General features: G+C 42.8%; 1 protein-coding gene across 1 annotated transcript; it reads right to left on the bottom strand.

Annotated features, from left to right (window-relative positions):
- Window positions 1-297: 297 nt before the first annotated feature.
- CB2H6orf141 (chromosome B2 C6orf141 homolog) lies at window positions 298-6,720 on the bottom strand. The gene is made up of 3 exons (XM_078446998.2): window positions 5,260-6,720; window positions 4,689-4,745; window positions 298-3,358 (listed from the first exon to the last, which is right to left on the bottom strand). The coding sequence occupies exon 1, from the start codon at window positions 6,594-6,596 to the stop codon at window positions 6,009-6,011; it is 588 nt and encodes a 195-aa protein (XP_078303124.1). The 5' UTR covers window positions 6,597-6,720; the 3' UTR covers window positions 298-3,358; window positions 4,689-4,745; window positions 5,260-6,008.
- Window positions 6,721-10,968: the final 4,248 nt, after the last annotated feature.

The following is a 10,968-nucleotide window of genomic DNA, read 5'->3' as shown; positions in this document are numbered from 1 at the left end:
TGGGGGAAAAAAAACCAAACCTTATGATGTTGATATTATTTATCTGGTTGTAGAACTATGACCACAATTTGTAAAGCAAATAGCTTGGGAACCACAGCCTCAGCAGCAATCAGCCCAGAAAGATCAGAACTTGGTCAGTGACTGCCAGCTTCCCTTTTTTTTTTTTTTTTTTTTTGGTACCCTTCTAGTGCAGGATACACCAGAGAAAGCCCCAAGCCAAACATACAAGAAGTCTCTCTAAAAATAATTTTTTTAATGTTTACTTATTTTGAAAGAGAGAGAATAAGCAGGGGAGGAGTAGAGAGAGAAGAGAAAAAATTCCAAGGGGGCTCCAGGCTCAGAGTGGGGGCCAGACTCAGAGCTCCTTCTCACAACTGTGAATCACAACCTGAGCAGATATCGAGAGTCAGTGGCCAACTGAGCCATCCAGGCGTCCCAAAGAAGTTTTTTTAGATAGCCCACCTCCAGCTTCTCTATGTTAATAGTTTCCAATCAGAGCATATATGAAGCCTTTTTTTCACTACTGTCAAAGAAAAATTGTACCAGACAGAATGGAACAGGCAAGGAAGAATTTATTTAACACTGATAAATAACTTTAAGAATTTATTGCAATAGGAGAGAAGATGAACTGAATTAAACTCAACTCCTTTGAAATAAAAGGTGAGAGAGTTTTTAAGCACTGGGGTAGGTTAGTGGAAAAGTACTGGGGGGCACTCAGAGGAGGGTGGTCAATTCAATTAGGCCCTCTTGTTTGCTAATTGATACTTATTAAGGTAGGCTCTTACCTTCTCCCAGACACTGGAAGTTAGGAGCCCTATCTTTTTTTTTTTATTACATTTCCAAGAGATGGCTCCCAGATCCTTGAGAAAGATGTTCTCCAGATGTAAAAACAGACACGAAGTTGAGAGATTTACATGCCAAAGAGGCAAAGAAAGAATTGACAATTTCAAGTTTTCTAAAGAAAATGCTCCAAGGAGGGGCACCTGGGTGGCTCAGTCGGTTAAGCGGCCGACTTCAGCTCAGGTCACGATCTCGCGGTCCGTGAGTTCGAGCCCCGCGTAGGGCTCTGGGCTGACAGCTCAGAGCCTGGAGCCTGCTTCAGATTCTGTGTCTCCCTCTCTCTCTACCCCTCCCCCGTTCGTGCTCTGTCTCTGTCTCAAAAATAAATAAACATTAAAAAAAAAATTAAAAAAAAAAAAGAAAATCCTCCAAGGAAAGGGAGGTCAAAAGCTTACACTCAGAAAGCAAGCTGTCTGGTTTAGTCAAGCTGGGGGTAACATTAAGGTCATCGTGGTTACTGTAAAGCATTCCCACTGCCCTGCCTGCTTTTGCTTCCCTGCCCAGTGCCAAGTGAGGTGGGCTAATTCCTTTCCTACACCGAACTCTAAATAAAGAACGTCTGCCCGTCCAGTTTTGCAAAGGCTGCAGTCTCCCCAAAAGTATTCATTCTATCATAACACTTTGAAATCTGAGTTTGAATTTAAAGTTAATTCCAAGCCTCAAAGCAAGCAAGTCTAACGTTTCGTTGGTCACTATTGGCAGAGCAGTGCCTAAGAACGGATTATAACTTCTTACTCTTTCCAAAGTAAACAGTACTGTGTCACCTCTTATCTTCATCTGGAGAAGTTACAAAGATTTGCCCTCCTTAATTAAAGAGCAAAGTACCCACTAGAGTTCTAAACAAATCAGGGTGTTCAAGAGTCAAGGCCTTTGTTTTCTTATCTGAATCACTGATTCGTGGATTCAAATTCAGGCTCCACCTTCCTCCCCAACCCCTTGCAATTCATTAACAGGAGACCTGACTCAGCCTGTAGAAGTGTTGAAATTGTGTTTTCCTTAATGACTTCCTGCCCTTCCTCCCTTAAGGGGTTTTTTAAGTACTGTCTCACATTCTTAGGTAATAAAAGAACCACATTTCTGAACTCTAATAATCAATGTTTCATTATGAAAACCTCTAGACTAATGACTCTTTAAAAAAAACCACAGATTTTTAGAGATCTCCTTGCCAATTCACGAATCAATATATACCTCACTCTTTTGTAATCTCTAAATGCCTTTGTAATTCTACAAAGTGTTATTTCCATGGCATTGTTAACAATTGTTAATGGGGAATAGAGAGAAAATGAAAACGTTTTGGTTTTTGTGACAAAGTAGGACACAGAACTACATACAGCATATATATCAGTACTTCTCAAACTTTAATGTGAGCCACCCAGTGGTCTTGTGGGAATACAAATTGTGATTAAATATTTAGACTGGGGCCCGAGATTCTCCAAGTCTAAAAAAAAATATTCTTAGAGATGCCCATGCTTCTGGTTCACCCTGAATAGCATCACTATATCTTAGTTTATGTAATTGACAATACTCAGATTTTATAATTGCTTATGCCAAGAAAAGTATAGTTCTGTAGGTATGGATATACACATAAAACATAAAGTAAATAAAACAAGACTGGAAAAGTATCAGATATGAACAGATTTGGGGTCATGGGTGAATTTTTGTTTCCTTTTACTCCAGTTTTCTTTTTCCTTGCAAACTATTTCCTCAAACTTTTCTGCAGTGAATATAACTTCTTTTAACAGGAAGATTTGTCTTTCTTTCTCCTTTTTATAAGCAAAAAGGCACATAAAGTATTGGTGATAAAGAACAAGAATAAGAACAGCAAGTCAAATGTAATGCATCTCAAAGTTGGCGAAGGATGTAGACAAAGGTTTTAAGAGAGGACAACACTTGCCTAATGGGGACAAAGGTTTTAAGACAGGCCAACACTTGCCTGATGGAACTTATGTGATATTTGCCTTATGGTCACTTGAGCGGCCACGGGGCTTCTGGAAGTCCTTGCTATGATTCATCCACCTGAGACAATTATAGATGATCATATTTTCCAGCAAGGTGGTGGTAAGACCAAACAGCCAACACCCAGCCATTCGCAGAGATTTCTTAGTATTGAGAATGCTCAAATTTCACTTTGGATTCACTCCCAGGACACTGTGAATGGGAAAAGACTCAGGCTCCTCACTCAAGAGGGTTCTGTTTGCATATTGAAAGCCTGTGCAGCTAATTCAACAGTGCTTCAACTTACTACTTCGTATCAGGGAGACCTCGGTTTAATTAGAAAATCTGTAAGCGCATTGTAGGCAGTCAACAAGAAGGCTGGCAAGTGCTTTAAAAATAACCTTTATTTTAGGGGCACTTGGGTGGCTCAGTTGGTTAAGTGGCTGACTTCGGCTCAGGTCATGATCTCACAGTTCATAAGTTCAAGTTCCACATTGGGATCTGTGATGACAGCTCAGAGCCTGGAGCCTGCTTCCGGTCTGTCTCCCTCACTCACTGCCCCTCCTCTGCTCACACTCTGCCTCTGTTTCTCAAAAAAATAAAAATAATTTTTACTTGAGATAAAATTAACGTAAGTATACTTGGACTAAAAGAGTTAAGCTGACTTGAATAAATACATTTTTGTCAGAAAGGAGGTAAGATTAAAACGGGTATCTATTCTGCTTCTCTGGGACAATAGGGCATCAGATTTAAAACTCTAAGGGGAAACTAACCTGACACCTAAAGAAAGCATTCAAAACTCCTACAAAGGGGAACTAAGCAGACTTGAAACCTCTTCAAAGACTCTGTCAAGCATGATGCACCTTAGGCCTTTGAATCAAGATGTGGAGGTCATTTCTAAGATATTTAAGGATGTACCTGAGATAAGTTTAAGCAAAAACCAGAGATAAGTTTTTTCTTTCAGGAATGCGTAAGAGTCAATAAAAATCAGTGGTTTGGATCACAGGATTCCTGGTGTTGTATGCCTTCAGCTGTTTTTCTTATTAAATAAAAGAATGGTTAGGATGAAAGTGAACTAAACAATCACAACACTAATAATAACAGCTAACTCAGCATTTTTACTGTGCCAAGCATTATTCTAAGGTTTCTTCATTTAACTTAATCCCAGGAAAAAAACTTTATTATGAGATTGATGCTATTTATTATTCCTACTTAACAAATAAGGACACAGAGGCACATAGAGATTAAGCACTTGTCCAAAGTCACAGTAAGAAATGGGACAGTTTTGAACCCAAAAGCTGAACTTCAGAATTTGCCTCCATACAGAAGGCAACAAAATGACATTTTGGTCAATGTTGAGGAGGCTTTCCTTGCTGACTGTAAATTCAATGTTCAGTCACCTGGGTCACATAATGACTCACAACCAAATTCATTAAATTAATTTTCAGTCCTGAAAACTGTCTACCAAAGAAATTTAACCTCACATAGGGGCCAGACAAGTTTGTTGGAGTAAAGGATAATTCACTTTATGGGGCTTATATTACCCTTTCTATCTACCAAGAAGCTTTGAACCGAGATGAGGTCAGGTGCTGAATTCTTCTCTCCAGTGTGGGTCTCATGGTCCTAAGAACTGCCAGTGGTGATCCTCCAGCCAAAAGACCTTGTAGGACTCTGGGGCATCAAGGTGATTCTAGCACCTTCCATAAACATGAGTCAGAAAACCCAGGATGCTCTGTCATGTTTTGACTCCCTACAAGTTAAGTCCCTCTGAAGGCCATCCTCAAACCTTTAGAAGGGAGATTGTATTCTTACCTACTTAGTAAGTGTATGCAATTACTAGCTGTGTGACCTACCCAAGCCACGTGGTCTCTATACCTAGGTTAGGTCATCTGTAAAACAGGGATGTATCTTACCTATCTTGTCTGCCAGGAGGCAAGAGGATCAGATGATATCTGAGGACATTTCAAGCTCTAAATTGAAAATAAAGGGCAAAGAGGGAGGAATGAGGTAGGGGGCACTGTTCAACAGTTTACTCCTCAAAAGCCAGGAGTCCCATTTGTTTGGTTCATTCTTGAAGTAACCAAAGACTCCTTCAACACAGCTGAAGTCCAGCAGTACATCTTTGCTTCTCACTGATCTCCAAACCAGGCCACACTACTAAAGAGTTCATGACAACAGTATTTAATAAAAAAAGAGGAACAAATAAAATGAGTTATTTCAATAGCACCAGAAAAAATTTCTTTCTTTTCCAACACATCAAGAGAGACGTATTTTCAATCCAGTCTTGCATACAAATGTTATTAATAAGGAGCTAAGGACATGAGTAAGACACACAAATCATGTAAAGCAAACTATACATTATCTACCTTGAGATCCGATTTATCTACCGTATTTAACACTTTAAAATAAATAACAACCAGCTAAAAAGTATTTTTACTAGACTAAATACTTTGGAGTATAAAGCCCATTTAAATGGCATCTCACCTTCAAAGCTGGGCCTTCTGTTCTCCCTCTTCTTTTCCTAGTTTTGTTTTTTTTCCCTAACACTTAATGAAATAAAAAAGAAAAATGTGCACATCAGAAGAAAGTAAAAAGAAAATATTTTGTTTACTTGGTACTTTAATTTTCCCATTTCTTTTTACTTTATTTTTCAGCTTTAAAAGAAGCCGCTCTCCTCTTCTACTCCCACCCCCTTTAGGGGGCAGACCTCAAACTGCACTTCTGGTTTTAGTTCTTAGAGAGATCACGGAGGCAGCAAAGAGATCAATTGAGATGTATTGCAAAATGAGACTTAACAAAAGCATTTTCTTATTTCAAAAGGCTCACATTTTACCAATCTGAAAATACCTTTCCTGCCCCTCTTCTAAATGACTTAGGTCCCCAGGCCGTCACAGTATTTAAGACACAAAGGAGGTATTATGTTGCTCACTGTTCTTCATTCTGTATGGAGTAACATCCGCCTCCCAGAAGCGCTGCCTCAGTCTTTCAAAAAGTCCTTCCGTTGGATAACTACAGGCTGGCGTTCCCAGGAGAGAATTTTTCTTTTCTTAAGGATTATTGCTCAACCACCTGCTCGCAACATTCCTCAGGCTCTCCTTTCCTGTTTCATATCCTCGGGCAATCAAGTCCTCGGGGACCGCGAAGTGACCTCTCCGCAGCGTGGACGCGGGGTGCCTCCCCCCAAGGGGAGAGAGCCCGGGGTTCTCGGGGGGCCTGGCGCCCCACAGCCGGCTTCATTCCCTCTTGGTGCGAAACGTGATCGCGGTCATGGAGTGCTCCTCCGTGCGCCTGGTCATGCGGCCCTGCGTCCAGGCGGTCCACAGGACTTCCTCTGTTACCTGATAGTCCACGATCCGCACGAGCACGGACTTGGGCGGGGCTGCGGGGTCCTGCGGCGGGGTTCCGAACGGAGTGTCTACACGGCTGCCAGAAATTCCCTTTTTTCCCGGAAAGAGGGAAGGGCAGTTGGGTTCCCGGTAGTCTCCGGCCGCCTGGAAGAAGTCCTCCTCACCGGCCGCTTCTTCCCGCGCAGGGTCCCCTGGAGTCCCCAACCATCTCTCTGGGTGCAGAAGAAAGAGCACTTTCTCTCTGACCCAGGGCTCACAGTCCAGGTTCTCCGCCACCGGGCGGTTCTCGGGAGCGCCGCCCTGGCTTCCGCTCGCCCCCGCAGTCGCCGCGGGATTCCGGGAGCCAGGAGCCAGGGGAGACCCGCGCCCCACGTCTCGCGGGAAGGACCCGGCGCGCCCCAGGCTGCGGGGAGCGTCCGCGAGATTCTCAGGCCCGCGAGGCCCCGGGGCCCCCCAGCCCGGTGGGAGGCTCATTCATCCGTCGGCCCTTTCAGCGGTTCCGGCGGCAAACTCCCGCTGAGCTGGGGAAAGCGCGGGCAGCACGGGCGCTGGGTGTGGTCCCGGGGCCGCCCGCCTCGCCCCGCCCCGCCCACGGCCAGCTGGGTGCAGACCCCGCCTCCTGCAGCTCGGCACCTCCCGGCGCGTCCACCTGGGGCCGCCTAGCTTGACCTCCCCGCAGGCGCTTTTCTTTCTTCTTCTTACTCTCGGCCCTAGCCCTGCTGCTTTTTTCGTACTTCTCTACCCCTTCTTACATCCCAGTTGTATTCTGGTTCCCACCTTCTGCTTTTCTACAGGGCAGAGGAGCAAAAGACACCCTCGCACAGCGCCCCCCTGAAGTGCCCGCGACGAGGCGACCTTTTCTTTCCAACGACACGCCTCCAGGTGAAGGAATAGGGAAGGTTGTTTTGGTTTTGCTTTAATTATCTGAGTTAATCAAATGCTGTGAAAACGGTTTCGTGTCCACTCCAAATCCATCCCCATCATGCTGCCAACATTATTGAATGTGGATTAGGGATCAGGCTAGAAAAGTTGAAGCCTTTGAGAACGCGGCTTCTGGTGGGGTTGTTCTTCTTTTGGGATGCCAGGATCTGCAGGACAGTGGTCGCTTCTATCTTCATTTTGGCTATAATCGATGCTTATCCTGCGAAGGGGGTTAGTGCTTTGCATGGAACAAAAACAAAACAAAAACATCACTAAATGAACGTCTTCAGGATTTAAAATTTGGTGTTTGCGTCATTTTTGTATTTTTTTATTTTTGTAGAACAAAGATCAAGGTGTCTTTTTTTTGTTTGTTTATTTATTTGTTTTGAGAGAGAGAGTATAAATGGGGAGGGGTAGAGAGAGCGAGAAAGGGAATCTCTGCACTGTCAGTGCAGAGCAGGATGCAGGCTCGAACTCACAAACCGTGAGATCATGACCTGAGCTGAAATCAAGAGCCTGAGGTTTAGCCAACCAAGCCACCCAGGCACTCCTCATTATTTTTTAAATCTATACCTTTACTCCTCCACTCCCTTTCTCTTTCACCCCAGCGGTTAAAAAAAAAAAGTATGTATTTCTGGGTAGACTTTTGGAATCTTCTCATTGGCCACCTGCTGACACCCTCATCCTTGACTAGGGTTAATGGGGGAAACTAGCTCATGGAGAAAGGGGAGGTCAGTTTGTGATTGCCAGTCCATCCTTAGTAACAGGTGCTTGTTTTACTAGAAAGTGCTCACTGTTTTCCTGTCTACTTAAGTAAAAATGACTGGGATGGTGGAAATTTCTACCCATATCTGAAGAACCAAGTGGTGTGCTTAAAGAGATATTTTGGAAAGAGAGGACCTTCTGCTGTTTATGAAGTCATTCATATGTATATGAGTGTTGGAGGAGTGAGAAAACCTGGGTCAGATCTGGCTGAAAAGATGCCTGACCTTGGGCTGGTTACTGCTAAATGACAAAGTTTTTAAATGTTTTAGACAAGAATTGTTCTAAGCACTCTATATATTTAAATTAATTTATTCTTCACGACAGACTAAGCAAGTAGTACTATTACTCTAGTCTCCTTGAGAACTTTGAAGAACAAGGTTAAATTTTTGTCCAAGGTCAAGCACCAATAAACAGTGGAACCAGGATTCTAGCATGTTTTAATGCTTCTTCCTATTTCCAGTTACTCCTGTTTTAAGCCTACAACTTCATGTTCTTTTCTGTTCATTTACTTAACCACTAATTACTGAGTGTGTGGGAAATGTCAGCCAATATTCTAGGTGATGGGGACATCTGGGGGAACAAGCCAAATTGCTTGTCCTCTTGAAGCGTTCATTCTTCAAACCCTATGTCCAAAAGTAGGATATAATACCTTAACTTTAATGTACATGAAAATCTCCTGATGATTAATGTCTTACCCTACTCTCAGCAATTCTGTTCTTATAGAGTTGGATAGCACTCAGAATATGGATTTTGAGCAAGCCCCCCAGTAAATCTGATGCTCGTAGTCCATGGACAGCATTAGGAGAAACATTACCAAAAATTCATATAGATAAGCTCTAGGCCTTTTTTGCTGCTTTCAAGTGGCAATAACACTGAATTTCCCTTCCCTGCAGGAAATTGAGAGAATTTCAATGAAAGTGTCTGTATTCTTTTTTCTTTTTCTTTGTAGTTTATTTTTATTTGTTTTGAAAGAGAGAGAGAGCAAGAACTTGGGGTTGGGGGGCAGAGAGAGAGAGAGGGAGAGGGAGAGTATCCCAAGCAGGCTCTGCACTGCCAGTTCAGATTCCTCCCCGCCCCGTTGATGTAGGATGTAGGTAGGGCTCCATCTTATGGCCCTGAGATCATAACCTGAGCCAAAATCAAGAGTCAGAAGTTCAATAGATTGAGCCAACCAGGTGTCCCGGTGTCGGTATTCTGAGGGAAGTGTAATGGAAACCACAAGTTTTATGACTTTTTATTTTATTTTATTTTATTTTTTGCCTTTGGAGATTGGGTGAGGGATTAGAATGGGAATGTAAAAGGGGGAAAACTTAATTGCTGAGAACTGAGGCAGATTCACCCAACATGTGGCACCTGAATTTCTAGATGTCAAGAAATATGTATTAATGCATAAAAGAATATTCACAGGAAATGCAGAATAAATTAAACTTCAAAGAGATAAAGTCTAAAAAGAATATAAAACAGAGAAATAGGCAGTGTGCCTCCAGAGTAGTGGTGTCTGCTCTGTTTTAATATCTCATAGTGCCTAAAAGACTGATAAGGGGTGCTAAAGTGAACCCATTTACTTCCTCTCTGAAGTGCCTACAACACTTGCAAATATACAGCCATGGAGGGGTAGTAAAACAATTTATATCCTGGGGTCTGAAAAGTGGTGGCATACTCTATACAGTGGTAAAGTCAAAAGAAGCCTGTCATTACTAATCCAATCTCCCAGGCACCAGCCCCTCTCATTTTGCCTGTTAGATTCAGAAGTTATTTTCAATACTAATGATATAGTATCACTCTCAGTTATTGTACTACTTCTGCTGTTAGAAAGTTTACCCTCCACTTGCAGGCTTAACCCCTAATGTGTCTATCTCAAGAAGTGGGGTCTTTAGGAAGTAATTAAGGTTAAGTGAAGTCATAAAGGTGGGGTCTGATAGGACTTAAAAGAAGAGAGATCTGCCCACCTCCCCACCTTCCCTGTGAGGACACAGCAAGACAGTGGCCATCAGCAAGTCAGGAAGAGAGCTCTGGCCAGAACCTGACGGTGCTGGCACTCCAATCTTGGACTTTCAGCCTCCAGGACTATGAGAAAATACATTTCTATAGTTAAGCCACTCAGTCTATGGTATTTTGTTAAGGTAATATAAATTGACTAGTATATCTACTTCAAATGATTTAAGGAAAATAGGCTTTATCGTAAGGATACCGTTGTGTTTTTTTATATGAAATTTATTGTCAAACTGGTTTCCATACAACACCCAGTGCTCATCCCAACAGGTGCCCTCCTCAATACCCATCACCCACCCTCTCCTCCCTCCCACCCCCATCAACCCTCAGTTTGTTCTCAGTTTTTAAGAGTCTCTTATGTTTTGGCTCCCTCCCTCTCTAACCTTTTTTTTTTTTCCTTCCCCTCCCCCATGGTTTTCTGTTAAGTTTCTCAGGATCCATATAAGAGTGAAAACATATGGTATCTGTCTTTCTCTGTATGACTTATTTCACTTAGCATAACACTCTCCAGTTCCATCCAGGTTGCTGCAAAGGGCCATATTTCATTTTTTCTCATTGCCACGTAGTACTCCATTGTGTATATAAACCACAATTTCTTTATCCATTCATCAGTTGATGGACATTTTGGCTCTTTCCATAATTTGGTTATTGTTGGAAGTGCGGCTATAAACATTGGGGTACATGTGCCCCTATGCATCAGCACTCCTGTATCCTTTGGGTAAATTCCTAGCAGTGCTATTGCTGGGTCATAGGGTAGTTCTATTTTTAATTTTTTGAGGAACCTCTACACTGTTTTCCAGAGCGGCTGCACCAGTTTGCATTCCCACCAGCAGTGCAAGAGGGTTCCTGTTTTTCCACATCCTTGCCAGCAAGGGATACTGTTGTTAAGAAGAGCTCACAGATTTGTTGGGAAAGCGGGAATACCAGACTTTAAAATGGGTAGGGATCCAAGCTGTTGTGGAGGGATAGGAAGTTGGTACTGTAGGAACAGGTTCCATTACTGGGTTGAATGAACAACTCTGTCACTTGGCCTTGTGGCATTCACTCAGGAGTCAAAATCTCACTCAGAAGTAGCCAACTAGCTGAGTTTATGCAAAGTACTTACCCCTTGACAATACAGGACAGTAAAAGGAAGGATATAATCAGAGAAGCCTTTGGGCATTGCCTC

This window comes from Panthera onca, chromosome B2 (assembly GCF_046562875.1).
Source record: "Panthera onca isolate mPanOnc1 chromosome B2, mPanOnc1 haplotype 2, whole genome shotgun sequence".
In the NCBI taxonomy this organism is placed as follows: Eukaryota; Metazoa; Chordata; class Mammalia; order Carnivora; family Felidae; genus Panthera; species Panthera onca.
The sequence above is the reverse complement of the archived record's forward strand: the minus strand, read 5'-3'. Positions and strand labels throughout refer to the sequence as shown.

Coding starts and splice junctions, on each gene's coding strand:
- CB2H6orf141 (XM_078446998.2), bottom strand. CDS start 6,596: ATGAGCCTCCCACCGGGCTGGGGGGCCCCGGGGCCTCGCGGGCCTGAG.